Source organism: Chrysemys picta, chromosome 2, assembly GCF_011386835.1.
Source record: "Chrysemys picta bellii isolate R12L10 chromosome 2, ASM1138683v2, whole genome shotgun sequence".
Classification (NCBI taxonomy): domain Eukaryota; kingdom Metazoa; phylum Chordata; order Testudines; family Emydidae; genus Chrysemys; species Chrysemys picta.
In genome coordinates, this window is record NC_088792.1 from 35,619,485 (window position 1) to 35,641,848 (window position 22,364).

Below are 22,364 nucleotides of genomic sequence, written 5' to 3' on the forward strand. Positions count from 1 at the left end.
CAGGAGTACTTGTGGCACCTTAGAGACTAACAAATTTATTAGAGCATAAGCTTTCGTGGGCTACAACCCACTTCTTCGGATGCATAAGTGGGTTGTAGCCCACGAAAGCTTATGCTCTAATAAATTTGTTAGTCTCTAAGGTGCCACAAGTACTCCTCTTCTTTTTGAGGATACAGACTAACACGGCTGCTACCCTGATACTGATCTAGTTAGACAACAGGTCTGTTCCATTGTGGCCATGCCTACGTTCCTAACAGTGATACAATTATTGAGAAGCGTTTAGGAAAGTTCTGTGGGTAAAACTCTGATTTCACCTACAGGTCTATGTGCACCAAGTTTGAAGATCCTAGCCAACTTTCTTTTGAACCATGATCTCTCGACTGCACAGAGCTTTAGTCCTAGAATGTCATTCTCTATGGAGGGGAGCATTCAGAAGGACTGTAGTTTTGCAGAATTCACCACAGAAGAGGATGGTAGCAGCTCAGTTAGATCCCAGCTAAATAAGCTAAAGTTTTAGAGTGATAGTGTTGATGGCAGCTGCCTCCACTGTACCACTCTTTCCAGATCATGAGTTCTCAACCAGAGGGTCACAACCAGGTCTGAGGATTGGGTGTCATAATCCCCCGTCCCTTTCTTTATGTCTAACAGGATGGGAGATCCTGGAACTCTTTTCTCTTGTAACATGGGGTCATGGTATGGAAAAGATTGAAAACCATAGTTGTAGATTGCCAAGATGACTAGCTTCCAGCATTGCTATTTCCTTAACATTCATAGCACAGCATTCTCCAAGAAAATGGCTGCACACACAATTAATGCGGAAAACAGTCACCTAGCCTATTCTTCTAGGAAGTATGGAGTACCAGTGACTCTTGCATTAGCCACAGCTAGAAAAAAAAAATCCACGGAACTGCATATTTTTCTTGGGGAGGTGGGGGACATTTCATAACACTGTTCATGACAGATGGGAAGCCAACATATTAGAGCAGTTGCATTAAGTTTGTGGTACAAGTGGCAAAGTAGACTCTAGCTAGGGTAGTTTAAGAGCAAGTTTAAAAATGCTTCCAGTTACTGGACTTAAAAAAAAATCAAAATGACATATCAATACAGTGATGTAGAAGAGTCCTTTTCTTAAGCAGATTTGTGGCACTACCGCTTCCTCAACTGACTATCTCTGAGTAGAAAATTTGACAATGTTTCCAATTACCATTGTTTAAGTAAGTGATACTCAGAGTGAGTGGCGCTTCAGTGTGTCTACTGTGGCTCTTTGCAGCACAGGATATTAAAACACTGTGTGATTTAAGTATTAACCAGTCTAAGTTATTAACCAATCAGGATGCTTTTATTAGGTTATTAACCAATTGTAGCTGATAAAATAATACTTGGTCAGTGTGACTGAATCCCCGGGGTGCAACCTGGAACCGGGGTACTGCTGGGCCCCCTTAGCTCTCCAGCCGTTTTGTCTCTCACAATGCTTTGCTAGTGACATGCAGCAAATCCCTCCAGGGGCTGTCAGCATTCAGCACAACAGCATATGCAACCCCTCACCCAGCTAGATTGCATGAATGCTCCCAGAGCCACTCACGAATCACATGGAGAAAGGCACCAGCCAATTCCCCACAGCTCCCCAGCCTTATACAACAGAGCTGTATCATCTTGCCCTGGTGGGAAGCCTGACCAGTTTAAGTTTATTACCCAGTCTGCCCCTCCCTCAACGTGGAGAGGACATGCACTAGCCTTTGTAACTGAGCTGAGATTTCTCAAGCACTTCAAGCAGAACACACTGTTTTAAGTAAAATATAAAACAGGTTTATTAACTACAAAAAGATGGATTTTAAGTGATTATAGGAGATAGGCATAAAAGGTCAGAGATAGTTACCAAATAAAAGATAAGTGCACAATATAAATCTTAAACCTTATTACACTAGGCAGTATTTAGATCAAGCAATTTTCTCACCCCACTGGATGTTGCAGTTTGTAATACACAGGTTTCTCTCTTAAACCTGGGACCAGTCTCCTCAGTTGAAGTTCTTTGTCTTCTCAGCATCCTTGGTGCTTCCCGCATAGGTGGGGGAGGAGAAAGGCCAAAGCTTGATGCCACTATCCCCTATTTTATATCCTTAGTCCATGTGCCTAGAAGACATTTGCCCAGACATTCCTGGTGGGCTTTGGTGAGTCACAGGGTTGAGAAATCCTCCTGGTGGTCTTGTGCAACTGAGTCATAGAGCTGAGCAGTCCCCATTGTGTGGTGCTTGCACAACTCTCATTGAATTGTAAATTCCTTGATTACAATTCCCTTGAGGATTAATGGTTGATTAACACCTGGGAACGGTTAGCAGTAGAGACTCTCAATCATACAACATACTTCAGTAGCAACCATACAGCAAAGTCCATAATTTCATACACACTAATGATAGACATATTTGGACAGAACAACAGGTTTCAGCAGATCATGACCTTTCATATATCTTATATGGCGTGCTTTGTATGAAATATCACAACCATATATGAATGATGAATATGGGGCGTGCAGGGTGCTATTTTGAGCTACATTCTGTCACAGCCATTTTGCTCTGAGAAAAAAATATATAAACATTTCCCCTGTCATATTGTTCAAATATAAATACATAGTATTATAATAAATAAAACAAATTCACACTACTGTGACTTTTTTGGGTAATGTTGATCACTAATTTGGCTCCTGCACCACTGAGGTCTGAAGATCACTAGTTTAGGTCAACATGTGCTATGAATAAGGCTAAGATTTAGTCATGGGTATTCAAGAATTCATGTGACCTGTCCATGACTTTTACTATATAAATACCCCTGACTAAAACTTAGCAGCTCCTGGGGCCCCAGGCACTGCTGCTCTGGGGGGCCCCGGGACAACGCTGCTGTGGGGACGTGCAGGCCGACAGCTAGCCCCTGCTCTGGCCACGGGGGCTGAGTGCCCCCAGCCACCCCTGCTCTGAGGCACCAGGGACTGCTGCTTGGGCGCTTCCCGGGGCCAGCCACCCCAGGACTGCTGCTTGGGCGCTTCCCGGGGCCAGCTGTCCGAGCAGTGACCAGTGCAGTTGGCCCTGGGACAGTCCCCGGGACCACTGCTCAGGTGCTCCTCAGGGCCAGCCACCCTGGTGCCACTTGAGCTGCAGCCGCTGTGGCTGGCCCTGGGGCAGCTCCAGCAACAATGCTCCTCCATTGCAGCTGCCAAAGTCACAGAGGTTGCGGAAAGTCACGGATTCCGTGACCTCCATGACAGAATCGCAGCCTTAGCTATGAATAAGCTTGCTGTATATTGCTTCAGAGACAGTTGGATCACAATTCTTCATGAACATTGCAGGGAAGATTTTGACTAATGTCCTGTAGGCCTGTGTCATCCCAATTCTCAGGGGATGACCCCAGCATGGGAGAATGCTTGACAATTAAGTCCACAACTTGTACCCTGCTGTCTATTCCACAATTACACACCCAGAAACAAACACAGAGCATCAAGAGAAGAGCATCAGAAATGCCCATGGATTCTACCCCTATAGCACAGAAACTGGGTATGTAATTTTGCTTCTGTATTTGAAGGCCCAGAGAGACTGAGGAGGACAAAGGACTATTTAAATGGTTTCCCACAGAAGCTGGAGCCAGCAAAGTGGCTATAGCCAGAAGATGGGAAAGGTTGGAAGAAACCCCAACCACTGCCAGGCAGCATAGGGAATAGGTCTGGGTGGTGAATAGAGCGGAATATTTCAGCTGCAGTGGATGGCCACTCCTTGGTGTAATCTGGAGCCCAGGGGTCAGAGAGTGACCAGGGTCTGCTGTACTACCTGGAGCTGGCGAGCAGAGGGGAGATCACAAAGCTGGGGCACTGTCTGAACCTGGTGAAGGCTAAGGGACTAATTTGTGTTGTTTAAAACTTTGCTTTGGATTCTCTTGCTGATGTTCAGAAGGGGAGAATTTCTGAAGTGTTATGCCACATCAAAAAACAACATCACTCAGTGAAAGAGGGGAAAGTAAGGTACAGGGCACCTGAGGAGTGTCTGTGTGTAGTGAGTCGGTGCCACCAGACTCCTTGTTGTTTTTGTAGATACAGCCTAACACGGCTACCCTCTGATAGTAAATAACCCGTGATTCTGAATTTCTTCACACATTTTTCCTCAGTGTTTTTAGGTACTTCACAGTTTAGTGTTGACTAAAACTTGTGTTACTCGTTTTCCCTCTAAGTTCCCATCTCTTACTGAGCACCCTCAATATCTTCTGGTGTAGAGACCATGTTATATGCCTGCCACAAAGATCTGAAGAGTTATCACAGTTCTGCTTTGACGACAAATATTAGTGGATTACCTGAATAGTAGGGAAAGAGAGGAGAGGGATTGGGGGGGGGGGGGGGGGGGAGAGAGAGAGAGAGAGAGAGAGAGAGAGAGAGAGAGAGAGAGAGGGGAGGAATCTGGGGACCAGCAAGAGATAAAGAGGATGGTGAAAAACTAAAAAGAGAACAGAGGGACACAGATTGTAAACAAAATACTGAGGGTGGTGGCAAGGATATATAAAGTAAAGACGAGAGAAGGGAGGAAAAAAGTTACTGTACAAAAGAATTATATATAGGAATTCCCATGCTGAATCTGACCAATGGTTGATCTAATCTGGTGTCTTGTCTCCAATCATGACTGGTACCAGATGCTATTAGCGGTAAGCACAAGAAACCCTGTAATGGACAATTATGGAACAATCTGCCTATAAAAAAAATATCTTCCTAATCCCAGACTGTTAGTAACTGGTTTATGCCACAAAGCACTAATTTATTTTATGTAACTGGATGTTCTCTAACAAGGGAGACAAACTCAGGAAAGATGGAGGAAAAGACCCAAGATATAATGCAGAAAGTATTAAAATAGGAGTGTGGGGAAAAGGGAGAAACCAAATCCAAAGAAAATGTAATAAGTAAGTGTATACAGAATCCAATGCCAATGTTAATGGAGCATTATTTGTTTGTTTCGTTTATGTGCACCAAATACTGTGCAGACACTTTCACTAGCAAAGTGCATAGGTTCACAGTGAGCAGGGGGCATTAGTGGGGCAAGTATTCTGAACCCTCACTAGCAGGCTTAGTAGTTCTGGCTAGCAGGGACTGGGTAAATGTTCATGTCTTGTATTATATCAGCTTGGATAGGCTATCCCCACCATCAGGAAAATGAGGTACTGAACGGCTCTGGGGGCACTCAGGCAATGGCTACTAAGGGAGCTGTGCTGCTATGGGGAAACATGGAGTCATTACAAAGGGACATCCCATCCGAAGGAATATCTGCATAGTTGTGCTTGGGTTGCAGGCTATGCACCCTCTGCAGAGCTGCAAACTGCTCTGGGGAGTATGTAGAGGAAATTTTGAGGAGGACCACATGGCTTTTCCGACAGAATTTTTCCCTTCACGCCTTCCCTTCATGCCTCCTTCTAGATAGAGGGGAATGGAATGATTGTTCTGGAAAGAGCCAATGATTATGTGGTGGTGGAAGGGAGGCTATTAGAGACACACCGGAAGGGCTCTGTCCAAGCTTATATAAAGACACGATCCATACCACTGAAAGTGGGATTAAAAATGCCTTAGCTTTGGTGCTGAGTCTATCCTTACAACTGACCTATCCTAAACCCACTGACTCTTTTGCCCGTGCTGTACTAGTGCTATGTTATCAGGATTACTGGCTTCCCTTCTGGCAGCAAACTACAAAACCAAACTGCAGCTGCTGCAGTTATGGGTGTGTTCTACTTCCATGCCCATTTGTAGTGCACACCCTTACTTGTTTACAACGATGGCTTATCTCCACAAGCATTTTCCCCCCTGAGCCCTGGCCTCCCAGATACCAAACTTGGTCAAAAAAACACAGCTGAAGGGGAGAAAAACCCTCTGTTGTGATAGACTACATAGCTTTCAGAAATGGACCTAACTCTTACCTCAAGAGAAAAAGCTGTTTGTTTTACCTTACAGTCAAACTGACAGTAACTACATTAGATTCAGAAAGAGTCTTCTGGCCAATGCTGCTGATGCATCCTTATTGCTTCTGCGTTGTGATAGAATCCTAACAACAGTGAAGGGGGGGGAAGGGGAGAGAAGCTAATAATTTAAAAAACATCTATTCTGCTTTCCAGGCACACAGAAGCATAGTGGGGAAAGTAACAAATACTTTCCTCATGGATTGTATTTTCCAAATGGACAATCTACCCTAAATTCTCAATTACTGAGAGACAATCTTCACTCACTGATATATTTGCTTTCCACAACCAACTCTCTGCGTAACTTTTCATGCATGATGTACCCAAATACTTGGATGCTAATATCTAAACTGTATTCTTAAATTTATTTACCTAAATTGGGGTTATTGCTGATTTTGTTTTTAAAGTAATAAGATACATATAGTGCTTACTTTGTATTTTTGGATAATCCAAGCACTATACCCAGATATACAGACACTCTTTTCTCAACCTATGTATTATATAATTTTTTAACATTCGCTTTAATAAAATTTTTAAATCTGCTCTGGCACTGCCTAGCTGCTAAGGAAACAACACTCTCATCCTTCTGTAATTAGAAGATTTTATTAACACTGTTCTAACGCTCACCACTCTTGTTCATATCCTGATCCCCAGCAAGTCTACATCACACCATACCCACTTTATTCCAAAGAGCATCTCTCAGGCTTCTATATGCCACATGCCCTGCCTCTTTTCCTTGAAATCTCTCCTCCTTACCCACCCTTTTCCATAGTCCTTCCCACTATGATCCTCCAGTTAATTCTAAGTATTAACGTTTTTTACAGGAAAAATAGGTGCTAATATGATCTGTACCGCCCAAGAAAGTGCACAAGCTTCTTATGTTTTCCCTCCCTCCATCCCACTTGTCTTTTTATCTTGCCCAGAGTCCTCTCGTCATGATCTGGAAGCTGTTAGTCATGATCTGTTTCTACTGGAAGCTATGCAAGGGAGGAGTTGTATTTTTACTCACCGTGAGAAGCAGCCTGCAAACCCATGTGCTATATTCAGCTGTTAAATAATAATCACTTTGAGTCAGAAAGTACTAGAGGTCAAAAACACTACTTTAAATAGATGGGGTTGCATTCAACCCTGCTCTGTGCACAGCATAAAACAGGTGCAGGGTAACAGCAGAAAGTCTGCTCACACCAGAACCCTGCAGTGTCTGCAACCTCTTCTCCACCAGAGAGACTTATAGGGGCTGTGCTGGCTGGGGATGGCCAGGAAAATCAGATACGGTACGTGAACCTCTGGGGATATGATAAGCCTCTGGCTACTGGCAATGCATCTGACTGAAGCATGAGAATCTCCCAGGTTCAAAAATAACTTTGTATCTTTGTCTCCTAATATAACTGTAAAAAAAAAAAATTATTTAAAAAAGTTGCATAAGAATTTTGTATTTGTGATAGCTGCTTGCTTGTCAGTGCTGGAGGCCATTATTCGCAGGTCAGATACAGGACAAGCACCCAGAGGAACTTCATGCTGGTCTGCTAATGTTCCCTCCAGGGCCTAGTGGGTGCACAACTCTAGGGGCGGAGAGTAGCTCAGTCCATATGTAGTCAGCCGTCATCCTTGTTTTTGAGGGTGGCAAAAAGGGTACTAATTTTGATGAAGGCTTTTTGCAATGGGGGGCCCTGGGAACTGAACTGAATCCACCAAATAACTTCACTTCTCTGCCATGAAGTTGGTAAACTTTCAGTTGCTACTAATGTGCGCTGGGCTCTTACAAGCAATCCAGAGGTGGAAGGCTCGGTGCCCCATTACCAGTCTTCTGTCCCCTTCCATCAGATGGATTCACTAGTTATCTAATTTTAAAATTCTGGACTGAGGGGACTGCTCGTTTCCTGGAGTCTATGAATAAAGGTACCTGTTGGGGGATGGGGCAGAATGCTAGAAGTCACATCTTTCATTCCCTAAGTTACCTTGATAATGCTCCTGAGTGGAAGTCAGGCAAAGCCTGCACCGGACCTTCTGCTCTAGCTGCTCTCTCACCACCATGGACTAGCAATGCAGCTAAAGTCAGATTTACCCCGCCTTCTGTAGCCTCTCCCTGCCAGGCACAGGATGATAAACTAGCACTTCAGTGGACACTATCACTGGGATTATCTGAGGACAACAGGAAACTTTCTGTTGTCAGGGACATGCGGGACAGTGGCAACAGATGCTTGGCATGTATTAATACTTATTCATATTTTCCATGCAGCGTCCATCATTTTAATAGTAACAGTCATGAGAATGTAACCACATTCATAGTGTGAGTAAAAAAGCACTTCAGAGAAGAAACCCCCGTAAGAAGTGTCCCTGCTTGTTGAGGGGTGGGGACTCTAAAATTTCTGAACAGTAACTGGGAAAACATTTTAGCTGCAAATATTTTGATTGCCCTCTCCCTTCCCAGGGCCATCACTCCTCTGTCTATAAGTCCCTTCCCCCCACTACTTTTGATGTGCTCTGAAAAGTTTGCCCAGTGGCCTTCAAATCCCTTTCCTGTCTCTCCTCCATACCAAATGGCTGTTCCTTCAACCTTGCTCTTTAATGGCTACTGAGTGCTCACTCCCCTGAAGCAGCCAACTCTGGGGGACTTCCAGGTGCGCCCCTGGTCTCCCTTGATCAATAACAGTTATCCTTTGAGGACCTACATATCAGATCCCATTGCCCTGCACCCGGTGCAGTCATTTACACCAGTGCAAAGTGAGTTTGAATCATTACCATTCTGATTTCGTACAGCTTTAGAGTCCATTTTACCGGAGTGCAAATGACCACACAAGATTCAGGGCAACAGAGAATCTGGCCGCTGTCTGAAAGATATCCTCCTCCACATATCAAAGAATCCCACCACCACTGCATGGAATAAGACATGCTCCAGGTTCTGAAATGGTGGAGGTTTCCAAGATCGCCAGGGTAACCCCAAAATACACTACCTTGGGACTTCCTTAGCGCTGCAGTTCTAGCCTTCGGGCTGCAAGGAATAGAACGGAGATCTCTCAGCTCCAAGCAGTCAGTACTACAATGTCCAGAAGCATTTCCTTCCCTTGCTGCTGCAATACATAGCCTCTAGATTACCTTCATGTAGATTGAGGCAGCAGCAGCGACATCTGAAGGGGCCCCCAAAATGTCTAAGGAAACTAGCCATCTGGCATCCCCTGAAAAACTGAGACACTAGTAGCATTTCTCAAAACTTCATGGCATTGAGACCCCCTTTTGACAACAAAAATTACCACATGGCCCTGGGAAGAGGAACCAAAGCGCCGCCCAGGGCGGAGAGGCCAAAGTCAAAGCCTGAGCCCCACCACCCTAGGGCTGGGGCTGAAGCTCAAGAGCTTCACCCCTAGGCAGAGGGGTTGTAATCTGAGTCCCACCCCCAGGGCTGAAGTTGAAGCCTGAGTCCCACCCCCCTGGGCTGAAGCCCTTGGGCTTTAGCTTCAGCCCTGGGGGGTGGGACTCGGTCTTTGGCTTCAGCCCTAGGCCCAACAAGTCAAATGCCAAACCTGGTGACCCCATTAAAATGGGGTCCTGACCCACAGTTTGAGAACCGCTGGCTGAGAGGATAGGCAGCCTTACCTTCAGGGCTCCTGTAGATAGCAAAGCGATCCTGGAGCGTTAGGGAAAAGATAGGGAGAGGGCAGAAAAATCTTGAGAGGGTGTTGGGGACATAGAGTACAATTGGATTTGGATTGCCAAATGTTGCTCAAACATCAGGGCCCATGTACTGTAATATTACACTCTACTCCTCTCCCTACAAACCACCTATATTCTTCATATCCTTTCCAAAAAACTTTTTACCTTTTCTTTCAATGTATCTTTACCTATTTAAAAACAGCACTACCTGATTTGGCATTGTATTGAAGAACTCACTTTGTTGCCTGCTGATGTGGGGCGAAAGTGAAATAAATTGACTGAGATGTGCCTCCCAATACTACTGATACCTCTTCTTTCTCTGCAATGGTATGAAAGCTTTAACCTTGACGCCCGTGTCCTTTGAAACTTTCTGATAATACTACTTTGCACTTATCCGAGCCTCTCAAAGCACTTTACAAACATCAGATGTTCTAATAATTAAGGAGCAATTCCCTATACAATGAAATCACTCCCAAAGGAGCAAGGGATGCCTCTGTATTCTAGGCCAACTATTCATCTCAACCAACCTGTCGATCCATTGCTTCCCTAGACAGTAATGTTGGTGTGTCTACACGCAAGGGAAATGGTTCACTATTGCTGTGAAAGAGGAGAAACTGAGATGGTTTAGTTTCTCCTCAAGCTTCCAGAAGATGGAAAAGTGGATGATTCTCAGATATCCTTTCTTCTCCCCATCCCCCCGCCAGCTAACTCCATTCTGAGACTCCGCTTAAACATGAGGGCTCACATAACCCCATTTTTCATTTACGTTTGCTCCCAATTTGTGAATTAAAAGGCAACAAGTGATTTTATTTCCAGTTGCAACTTTAAAGTGGGAATTTTCAGAGTAGTTTGATAGCGACTATTTAAAAGTTAAACTTTTTCCTCACATTGGTCAATGGATCTCCCCCCAAATTAGTGGTATTTTAGATCAGCAGTTTAGTTATTGCTCTTGTCACTTTCCCTGCAGGAAGCCACCTTAATTGCACAAATAACATGGTTTCTCTCCATTGAGAATCAATCTGGCATATAAAGTGTCTAGCCTGAAATGCAGACTTTTCTTCTGAATGGGATGAGGAATCACATTTTTTATAGAAGACTAGAGCAGTAATTGTACTTAGTTTTTTTTCTCCTGATGATAATAGTCCACCTTAACTGATTACTCTCATTATAGTTAGTATGGCAACACCCATTTTTTCATGTCCTCTGTGTGTGTGTATATATATCTTCCTACTATATTTTCCACTGCATGCATCTGATGAAGTGGGTTTTAACCCACAGAAGCTTATGCTCAAATAAATTTGTTAGTCTCTAAGGTGTCACAAGTACACCTCGTTCTTTTTGCTGATACAGACTAACACGGCTACAACTCTGAAACCTGTACTTAGAAGGGCTCTTAGCCCTGGGATGGCCAAACTATGGGCCATTGGGAGGGACTGAGTTGCAACCTAATAGGAGTTTGATGGCTGCAGGTAACCTGCATTAAATGGAGTGGATTTCAGCCACCCTGTAGTGGGGTGGCTGCCCCACTTCTGCCCTGAAGGGGTTAAAAGCAGTCCTGGAGAGGGCTGTGGTGGGGTAAAATGGATTAAGAACAGCTGGGGAAGCTGAGTGAGTAGCTGACCACAGCTGTGGCCAGCTAAATCAGAGCCCAGCTGACTCTTATAAGAGGGCTGTGGGCCAGACACAGCAGCGCCCCCCCCCCCCTCCCCAGCTTATTGAGAAAGAAGGACCTGGCAGCTGAGAAGGGTACCTGAGGTGGAGCAGTGCTGGGGAAGGACAGAGGGAGCTGGGGAGCTCCAGCCAGAAAAAAACCCAGGCTACAGGCCTTGCTAAAAAGGGCCAAAAAGGGTACTGGGGCTGCAGAGGGCAGTCCAGAGATAGGCAAAGGCAGCAGGTCCTAACCCTCTTGCCGATGATGAGTGGTTTACAGATTGCAGTCTGCCCCAGTAAGTGGGGGCTAGATGATGACTGGCAGTAGCCACTAAGGCAAGGTGGGGATAGAGGGTTGGGGGTTCCCCTGGGTGGGGAGACTCAGATTGTGGGTTACTGCTGGGGGCAGAACTCCGGTGTAAAAGGGCACTGGGGTCTGGGAGGGACACTAGCCAGCAACAGGCGAGACACTGGCCTGCAGAGGTTGCTCTGGGCTGGAAGAGCTAATACCCAGGAGGACCAGCAGGAGGCATGTGCAGGTGAGTAGTCACCCTGCCACACACCCACACCTATTGTATTACCTTGCCTTAAGATACAGCACTGAATAAATATAAGAATATACTTCTGAATAAATGAGGGTGGCCAGAGGCCACAATGCAGAATCCTTCTGTGCCTCACTTACCTACAAAGATTTGGTCCTGGCACCATGTGACTGCACATGACAATATACTAATGACTCTCCTTTGTATTACCTAGCCACCAGGCTGAACATCTAGGTTGTGTAGAAAAGTTTATTTGCACAGACACACTAAAAGTAACAAATACCCTCAAGTTTTGAATTAGTTAAGCAATATCTTGCTCCTCACACTGTGTAGCGTTTGCCACTGGAGGAAGAATCAGGGTGACTCTGAACTGCTCCGCTCATAAGAACTGCAGGTTCTTTGCCCGATTCTCAGAAGACACTGAGTCACCATCTTTTGCCCCCTTGAATAGGTTTTACCGCAGAACAAAAAGAACTAAAGGAACACAGTATCAAAGAAAACAAAGTTTAGACAAAAGCTCTACGTTCTCCACTCTGTCAGCTGAGGTTACCCTTCCAAACATAAAAATGAACACCCCAAACCTAAGTCTTTGGAAAATGTTGGTAAAACTAAAGCAACTAAATCCCGGAGAGATGTTCTGGCTAAATCACATTCTTAGAGCAGAATTTAGCCCGTTCCTGTTTTTCATGTTCCATCAGGACATAGAAGAACGCACATAGCGGACACATCATGGAGACCGTTTGTAGAGGCTGCTCAAGGCCTGACACATGGTTAAGTTACAGGTAGTGCAGTAAAGTGTTAAAAATGAAATGCAAACAAAACTTTTTTACATAGTGAACAGAGGTAGCCTTGGCTTCAAAAGGCATCAGCACCTGGTTGAGGATGTTGTACACTAAGCGATCAGGATTCCCATGAACAATTTGCAGCAAGAGTTAAAACACAAATTACTCAATTCAATCTTTAAGGTTCCTGTCAGTTGTTTGATTCCGGCCACCAGAACAGCTTGTTACTATTGTAGCATTCACAGGGAGTGTTTAAAGAAAAGAACAAACAATACCCCCACTACACATTTTCCAGCCATACCTATTTAGTCTAGATAGAAATCTTCTCAAAATCTAAAACAGGGTTGTTCAACTATGCATCTTACTTTGTTGATTGCCTGAAACCTCCCCCAGACAGTCACAGCCCATACTGCAGTTAATTATCTCCATTTGACGTATCTAGATATTGCAGATGAAAAATACATCTTGAAGGGACACTTGCACAAAATGTGTGTTCTAACATATTGAACGCCCATTGGAGGAAATGGTGTTTTTAATTAAAAAGTGTGCAGGGGAAAAAGTGTGAATGTTCCTGGAAAAATCTGAGAATTTTTAAAGAGCAATGTTTCTACTGGGGTTTCAGATTATAACAATATTTCTACATGCTGAGGGTTATATTTTATGCTTTATCTTCGTGCAGATCTCTTAGTGTGAAGTCTCCACAGTGGAGTCTCCTATTACCAATCTTTCACTACACTAAAAACAAACATCTGTGCCTAAATGGCATGAACCAGGAGTATCTTCCCTGAATTCAGTGGAATTGAACCTGCACAAAACTGATGTGAGGGTGGACTAATCCTTGGTTACATTTGACCAGTATATGGTGTAGTAATATTTTACAAGAATACCATGTAGCATTATCACTAATTTAAAAACTAAACAACAATTGACAAATCACTTTAAAAGTATGTTGTGATGTGGCGGTGTTAGTTTTTCTTCTCAGCTAACAAAATTCAGTCCTTCACACCAGGTCTTCCAGCCATTGGTGTGAAGTTAAGGGAGCTCTACTAAATTCTAATTAAATTCTTACAGGATACTAAGAGCCATTTCAATTAAAAGAAATGAAACAAAAAGCAGAAATGTGAAGTCATGAGCTTGCTGCTAAAAACAAAGGAAGTACCTTTTCTTCAAAACAGAAAGGTATTGTTAATCAGGGTACATGACAATTACAGTGGCTTAATGGAAATTGCTATGTGCTGCCTTACATTTTACATAACTGTAATGCAATGATATTCATATATAAAATTCTACAGAGCATGTTCAGCCCTGGGATAACAGGGTTCAATTCCTATTGACTTCAATTAATTGTGCCCACTTATGCCAGAGTCCAATCCGATCCCCACAGTAAACAAAGTAGCACTTGCACCTATTTAGGCCATGCCAGGTTTGGCTTCTTATTATTTGTGTCTAGAAGCCCTATTCACGGATCAGGACCCCATTGTGCTAGGTGCTGTACAAACCAGAACAAAAATATGGTTCCTGCCCCAAAGATCTAAGTACTGTACAATTTTTTCTGTAACAGGACACAACTTTGCATAGCCAATAAATAAATATAAAATACTTAAACAAAAAACACATTCCTAATTTAGCACTTCATTAAGATAATGGCATATATTTTACAGCTATGACACTGGGGACAAAAATTAGATTGAAACAAATAGTGAGTGTCTGTAAGCATCAATATCATTCTACTAAAGCAGAACATTATTGTAAAGATGCTATAATACTGAAACAATATGAGGTGTGAAACGTCATTAACTCTGACATTAATGGATTTATACATGAAACTGGTATTTGTTAAAAGCAGGGCTTTGGAGCGGAGCCCAGAGCTGAAGGGCAGAGCAGCTCCAGAGCAGTGGAGCTGCAGGTTTTTGCCTGGCGCTTGCTCCGGAGCTGGAGCCCTGGTTAAAAGTGAACATCTTAACCAAAAACAAGGATTTTGGGGAACTGCAGAAGGAACCAAAACCAAGAGATAAATACCTGATCTAAAAATACTGAAAATGAAGTAGTTTGGGATTACACATCCAAGTTCGTATTTGGGTTCAGAATTAAACGAACCATGAAAATGAGCCTTCATGGTTCAGCCTTCTTTCTAAAAGTGGTGTCCAGAGTTAAATGCCCGACTACATTTAATGCTAGTATTTCCTCAATAGGAACTGCAGAATCTAGCCCACAGAGAGAGAACTCTCCTTGAAGCATGCATAAGGGGGGAGGGATAGCTCAGTGGTTTGAGCATTGGCCTGCTAAACCCAGGGTTGTGAATTCAATCCTTGAGGGGGCCACTTAGGGATCTAGGGCAAAATCAGTACTTGGTCCTGCTAGTGAAGGCAGGGGGCTGGACTCGCTGACCTTTCAAGGTCCCTTCCAGTTCTAGGAGATAGGATATCTCCATAAATAAATAAATAACCATTAAGAGAAATTAACTTGCAGAGAAGAACAGCACCTTTAACTACAAAAACAGAGTTCTTATAATACCAAATATGGTAAATCAAATGAAAACTGATATTACTATTACACTAATAGATTTGACTTGGATAAAAATAATTTGCTTGCCTTGCTCCATTATATGGACTTAAATATAACTACTTTGCATGAGTAAGGTGAGAGAACTTGCCCCTAAATGTTTTTCCAGAGAAGTAAGAGGAATCATTATTGTCTGTGAATTCTCTTAACCCATATTCATTACCATTTACTTAGATTGCCTCATGTTTTGCAAGCACAGATAAAGATGTACTCCCTGCCCTGAAGATAAAGATTCTAAACTTTTTAGATATCCTAAGCAGAATACAATCTTGAATTAATAAAGGCCCATACTGGGTACTGAATGCCACAAGTAATTAACTCATTCTAGAAAAAAGGGCAGTTTATTCTTAAATCCAGCTAATAGTAACAATGATTTTTAAATGGGTCTTTTCCTCAGCTTGTATTTAAAAGAAGATTGTTTTTCTTCTTTGGTGCACTATACTCAGTTCTGTCCAGTTGATGTGTTCAGTGCAAAGTGTTCATCCTAACCACTGTGCATTTCTTTTATAACCCCAGGTATAGCATATTATGGATCTCTTAGTGTTAATCACCTAATATGCAATTTTAGGATCATAGTCATCTGTCTGATTTCCATTTATAACAGGAGGAAAATTTAAAATAAGTTCCCCATAAGGAGGAATTTCCACAGGAAACCACAGAACCATTTGCAGTAATGATCCCACACCAACCCTTATTCACCAGAGAAACCTTTATTCACACAGTAGCCCCCTTGACTTTATTGAGATCACTTGTCCTGGTAAGGCCTACATTGGTAGGTAACGGGTACAGGGTTAGGCCCTCTTGTTATTTAACGTTTATATTGCAACAATGCCCGGAAGCCACAATGGGGCCAGGGCCTCACTGTGCTGGGGCCATACGTGATGCCTTATGCTTATAGCATCTTTTGATCAGGGGATCTCAAAAGCGCTTTATAAAAGGAGAGGGGGAGTAAGCAGCATTATTCTCCCCCATCCCACAGGGGTCATTCCCACCATGGCAGGGCCATGGGGCTCTCTCTCATCGTTCCTCCCTGACTAAATACTTGGCCAGCTAGTGCCACGTCTTGGTTTGTTTCTCCCCGGGCCCGGGCATTCCTCTCCTGCGCTCCGCCCGGCGCCTCCCGCAGGCTGGGCGGGCAGGGTGGTGCCCGCCTGTCGAAACAGAGCTGCTGGAGCTGATGCGCTTGCTGCAACTTCCGCGGCAGGAAGCTTGGCAGCGATGGCGAAACAGCCCGCGGAGAGGAGCGCGCACTCCCACCGAGCGGCGGGCAGGTGGCGGGGCGCGGGCTGTCCCTGGGAGCCCGCTCCCTCGCCAGCCGCTGGGCTACCTACAGGGGGCACAGCCCAGACCCCTTCTCCTGCGCCGGGTGGCTCTGCGCCCCTCTCCCCAGGGAGCCTCAGGACAAAGTCACCCTTCCCCGCCAGCAAGGGGGGTGGGGGCCGGTGACAGCCGCTGACTCTGGCAGCGGCCCGCTCCGCTCCTACCTTGCTGGAGTTTCCCCGGCTGGCCGGTCCGCCCGGGCTGGAGAAGGCGCGTCTGGCAGGGGGTGCGAGGAGCAGCGAACGGGCTCGGATCACACAGCCCAGAGCCGGGGCAGTGCGTGTAACCGGTCCCCAGCTGCGTTCATTCACCTCTCGCCGGCCCCCACCCCAGGCACGCTGCTTTCCTCTCTGTGAGGAAGTGCTGTTGGCCTATCAGCTGCGCTCAGTGGGTGAATCGTGTCACGTTCAGCACCCCCACACCCAGGTACCCTGGAGAGAGGGACCCACCCCAGGCACAGCCAGGCCCCACACCCTGGGGCACGGACCCCTTCCCAGTCATTTCGCACAAGCCCCCCAGATGCTGGGAGAAGAGGTTCCTGCCACTGCCCTGCACCCTCCTTTTGAGGAAAGCCAGACTCCCCCATTCCCAGGCTCCCTGCAAAGATTCCCCCCAATCTGCTCTACCCATTCCTGGCCTCCCCAAATCCTGTGGAGGGGGAATACCTAGGCACTGCAAGGAACTCCCAGGTCCTGGGTGAAGGGGACTGCCAGTGATTAATTTGTAATGAAAGAGGTGCTGGGGCTGAAGCAGTTAGGTGCTAGGGCTCAAGCAATTTTTTTACTTTCATAACTGATGTGGCAAGCCAGAGGAGCAGGGGCTATGAATTGCCAAGCCTAGAGGTGCCAGGGCTCACCCCTGGCAAGCCCTGGCACAAATTAAGCCCTGGGGACTGCCCTACTCACTGCCCCAGATCCTCCTTCCGCTCCTTACCAAGCCACCCCACCCAGTTCTGGGTGAAGAGAGGCCCCCTACCTCACACCCCAAATACTGGAAACAGGGACCTTTCAGGAGCCTCTCTGCAAGCAATGCAGATCCTGGGGGAGAGGGACTCCCTACACAGCCTGCAATCTGCACCTACGCCTCCCAGAGAGAGGACGCTCCCTCCTCACCCTCCCACAGCCCCAGTGGCAGGAGTCTGTCTGCTGCCTGTGCCCCTTGGGGTGGGAGGTAAGGGCACTTTCATTCTTGCAGGGGCTTGTTTCACCCTTGCTGCCCCATCTCTGCTTGCTGTGTGTGAGGCACCCATACAGAGATGTTCCCCTTGGCTCTTTGCGTACTGAGATTTCCTGCTGGTCACACACATCTGCCACTGACCGCAAGAGAGCGAGAGCTCGAGAGCCTTCCGCTCTGGCATGCTGGGGCTGGGCACCCTCGCTCTCTGAAGTGAACGTGCACAGGACGGAAATGCCAGCAAACAAAGCATCAGCTGCAAGCTCTGCCTAGGCTGGGGGTGGATAGGGACCAGGCTGGGAGGGGAGTTGCACTCCCATACACAACACTGCCACACTAACCACCTCGTGGGGGAAAGCCTTCACTGTTCCTACAACACTGCCACACTAACCACCTCGTGGGGGAAAGCCTTCACTGTTCCTACAACACTGCCACACTAACCACCTCGTGGGGGAAAGCCTTCACTGTTCCTACAGGGCACTGCACTGGTCCCTTCCCCATTCTCTCTCCCCTAACCTGATTACTTCACTCTGTGACCCATCTTCCTTCCCCTCCTTTGCCTCTCTTGTTTGATCCTCTACTGTTTGATTCTCTCTGGTTTCACATGTATCCCCCTAGAATGCCCCCTTCCTTGTACTGTAGCTTTTTCTGTTTCACTTCCTCAATCCTGCAAACATTTATACCTAATTTTAATTAGAAAAACCAAGTCCCCATTGAAGTCAATGGGCCTGGTTACATGAGTCAAATTACTCATACACCTAAGCGTTTGCAGGATTGGGGCCTAAAACCATAAACTGAGGGTACAAAGTGCTGTCAAATGCACATAATAAACTGGGGGAAATAGAGAAAATTATCTTTCTTTCTTTTCTTATTGTTACACTAATCCAAAGTGTTGCATGTAACTATAGTAGAACTACAATTTTCAGAGAGAAATGTGATTTTTCCCCCCAAGTTGGAGGTGCCCCTTTAAAAAGCATCTTCTTTGGAAAGAAACATCTAGTTACAGGGTGGATTTGGTGCATTGCAAATTGCTATCCTAAAAAGTACCTTAACTTGTTCACTGAATGGAAACAATTTTGCAGTGTGTTTAAACTTCATAAAAAGAAGTGTTTTAGAAAACAAAATACCAACCCATTTTTAGGGTTGTTTATCATCTGTCAGAAAAGGGAATATAAATTAGAAAATTCAGCATGGCTGTTTCTGACTTGATGTTTTGGCCTTTTTAGTTTTAATAGACCGTAAGTGTTGAAAGAGAGTACCTGTTGCATTGACAGGATATTATAACTATTAGACTGAAAGCTAGCTAGAGTCCCAAAGTGCTTGTGGTTTACAGTTTTATTGTAATTGCAATAATAGCTGCAGTACTAAAACATTTAATTATAATGAATGTGATGGGGTGTCCACCCCACACATGCCCTGGAGGGGTTAAAGTGCTAGTTGGGTCAATTATCTCCCCAGGCTGCATCTGGAAGAGAAGAAAGGGAGCAGGGATTAATTAGATGAGGCTCAGCTGGATGGGAACAGGCGGGGCCTTTATAAAGTCCAGAAGCTGAGCGAGAGGGAGAAAGGGAAGTAGTTTAGTCATGCCCTTCCTATGAAATGGGAGATGTGTTTGGAGCTACAAAAGCAGGTATAGTTCCTTCCTGGGAGTTAGAGCTGGCAAACTCCGGGAAAGCCAGAAAGGCTTAGGGGAAAAGTAGCAAAGTATGAGATAGGGCAGACTTTGACTGCTTATGAGAGGGCTCCTGAGCAGGAATCTGGAGTAGAGTGGGTCTAGGTTCACCTATCAGCCTCCGGGGGGAGGAGTGGTATAGATCAGTCAGTGGAGAGTGGACTTCCAGGGACAGTTTGTGCTTGATGACTTTGACACCCCCAGAAGGGGGAAACATGCATAGGGACCTGGTTGGAAGCCCAAGTTGTGAAGAAAGCTCCCCTAGAGGTGTAGAGGCAGGTGGAGAGATTGCCAGAAGAGGGTGCATCCCCTGAAGGGAGCCAATCCCCTGAGTAGCCAGGAGGAGGTGCCCTTAGTAGTGAGTGGACAGTGTGCCAATGAATGATGTTGCAGGTAGCAATGCTGAAAATTAAGACTGCTTGACACACTTCCTTAGAGAACCAAGTTTTCAGTTGCTTATAACCTTGCCAAACTCACAAATTTTCCATGCTAGGTATCTGCCTAAGATTTATTTGTGCATGTGTGCGTACACGCGTACACACACACACACACACACACACACACACACACACTTACGCTTAAAAAAATTCAGCCATTTCTGAGAATGAGAAAAAAAAATTCTGACAACTGCTTAACTGAAACTCTAGCACCTTCACACCTTAGAACAAAGGCTTAAAATTTGGTAGGGGTTGCCCTAGTGTCAGAAATGTGTCTTTTGCCATCTCTCTGAAAATCCATCCAAATTTGGCTAAGTTATAATATTTTGAAAAATCTGTTTGCACATGCTTAGTAGGAATTTGAGTTTAGCTGCTTAAGTCACCAAAGATTCCATCTGTACTGAGCATGCTCCATCCCATGGCTACAGAAGCTGAGCAAGACTTTCTCTGCAATTGTTCCTTCCAGAGCTGGAATCATTATGGTATAGGGACAGAAAGCATTTCCAAATATTGATTCAAAATTAACCATTTTATTTCAAATTTTTCCATTGAAAATTTTGAAAACTTCATCAAAATCAACAATTACTTCTGAAACACTTCCATTTTTTGGAAAACCCATATTTAATCAGGAAGGGTTTTTTTGTTGGTAGTGGTGGTGGTGGGGTTTTTTTTTGTTTTATTTTTGTTTTAAATGAAAAACTTATCTGTTTATATGGGATTATGGTTAAAACACCTGCTGTATTCATGCTAATGGCTTATCACTTGGGGCATCTACACTGCTGCTGGCAGTTGCTGAAATAAAAATAGTAATTTTGTTAGGATAGAGAACCTTTTTTGCTAGTGTAGATGCCTCTCTAGTGTTCTTAAGTATGTATTGCGTGTCTATTCCTGCTCTATTCAGTTAGCATAAAACACAACCAAGGAAACAGCAGATCACATTAATGGGAACCTATTCCTACCCCTGTGCATTGTAACTTGAGAGTGGAAGAGTAGGCATCACTCTTTGTGGGCATGTGAGAATAAATTAGTGGGGCTCATCCTCAGAAGAAAATGTGATTTCTTAGAAATTGCAAATGATCTTGAGTTAGATGGGTCTTTTTTGGTCACATGTGGTACAAGTGTTATATTCTAGTGGGATTGGTGGGGCTAAGAAAAGAAGAAATGGAATTAGGGAAGTGGCACTTTAAAAAACCCACTTCTTCAGAAAGCTTATGCCCAAATAAATCTGTTAGTCTTTAAGGTGCCACTGGACTCCTCGTTGTTTTTGTGGATACAGACTAACACGGCTACCCCTCTGATAATTAGGGAAGTGAGAGGGAAGATATGTAAATGATGGATGATGTGTGTCCTAATGAATGCAAGAGGAGAAGTTACTGACAAGAGCAGGTGGAGATGTATAACATTCCTTAATTGAAAAAAGAAGAACAGGAGTACTTGTGGCACCTTAGAGACTAACAAATTTATTAGAGCATAAGCTTTCGTGGACTACAGCCCACTTCTTCGGATGCATCCGAAGAAGTGGGCTGTAGTCCACGAAAGCTTATGCTCTAATAAATTTGTTAGTCTCTAAGGTGCCACAAGTACTCCTGTTCTTCTTTTTGCGGATACAGACTAACACGGCTGCTACTCTGATTCCTTAATTGGTTTTCTCCTTTCTCCTCTAAAATCAACGGTCAAAGGATCCATCTTGCTCCTGAACCCCCTGCCTCCGTGTATCTGCTGTTCTCTGAAAGCCATTCATTTTGTAAGGGAAAAAAATACAAATTGTCTGGCATTTGTGTGACTCAAGATTTTTATTTATGCAGTTACAAATTGTTCTTTTCCTTTTCTTCTCATTAGAGAGTGGATCAATGGATAGCTATTCACTGCTCTAATGCTGTCATTACACATATTCAGTTCTGGTAGCCTTATCAAAACTCTACAGTCTCTACTGGTTGCATTTCTTTGTAACGCATATTTCACTAAAACAGAAGATTTTGATTTAAACAATAACATTTGCTGCTGAGAGGAAACCCTTTTATCAGCAAAACATGGGGGGGGGGGAGATTTAATATAAACATAACTTTCCTATTTATATATAATTTTTACCATCTGTGTGCTCCATCATTCTGCATTTCCATCTCTTGATCCCTTAATGACGTGACACTGAGACCAATCCTTAGTCTGGTCATATGCTAAACTCTGACACAGATAGAACTTCCATTACACTGAGTGGGAATTTAGCTTCCCCCAGGAAGGATCAACTTGTAGGACCTGATCCAAAGCCCACAGAAGTCAATGGAACTCAGTGGAACGGCTGAGTGTGTGAATTGACAGCATTCACTGTTTTAATATTACCTAAACATAAATTAAATCTTTAGTCACACAAATGCTGTAAAACACACAATTGTTCTTTTAATTTTTCACTTGGCAAAATAAAAGGCTTTGTAAGAGGTGTAGAGGTGTGGAGTCAGAAGGGGTATGAAAAGGCACATTGCCTTATCATAGTGATAAATTCTATCTACTGATAGCAACAATTCCTGGTCCCCCACTAAATATGACTTAATTTCTCATGGCTTTTCTTGAAAGATGTGGTAGGGCTTGTCTACACTTGAATTGCTACAGT

The 22,364-nt window shown here is 44.5% G+C and overlaps 1 protein-coding gene across 8 annotated transcripts in view; it reads right to left on the bottom strand.

Annotated features, from left to right (window-relative positions):
- APBB1IP (amyloid beta precursor protein binding family B member 1 interacting protein) overlaps positions 1-16,833 on the bottom strand; it is a 109,220-nt gene extending 92,387 nt beyond the window's left edge. For 3 of the 8 annotated variants that reach the window (XM_065582959.1, XM_065582958.1, XM_065582957.1), the window contains exon 1: positions 16,642-16,803. Coding sequence is in view for 3 of the 8 variants with exons in the window: in XM_065582956.1 (XP_065439028.1) it covers positions 1,955-2,062 (108 nt within the window). In the remaining 5 variants the exon portion in view is untranslated. Of the gene's footprint in view, positions 1-1,954; positions 2,192-6,979; positions 7,197-16,641 lie in introns of those variants that run through there. The other 5 variants (XM_065582954.1, XM_065582955.1, XM_065582956.1 and 2 more) reach the window with 5 other exon arrangements.
- Between the last annotated feature and the right edge of the window lie 5,531 nt (positions 16,834-22,364).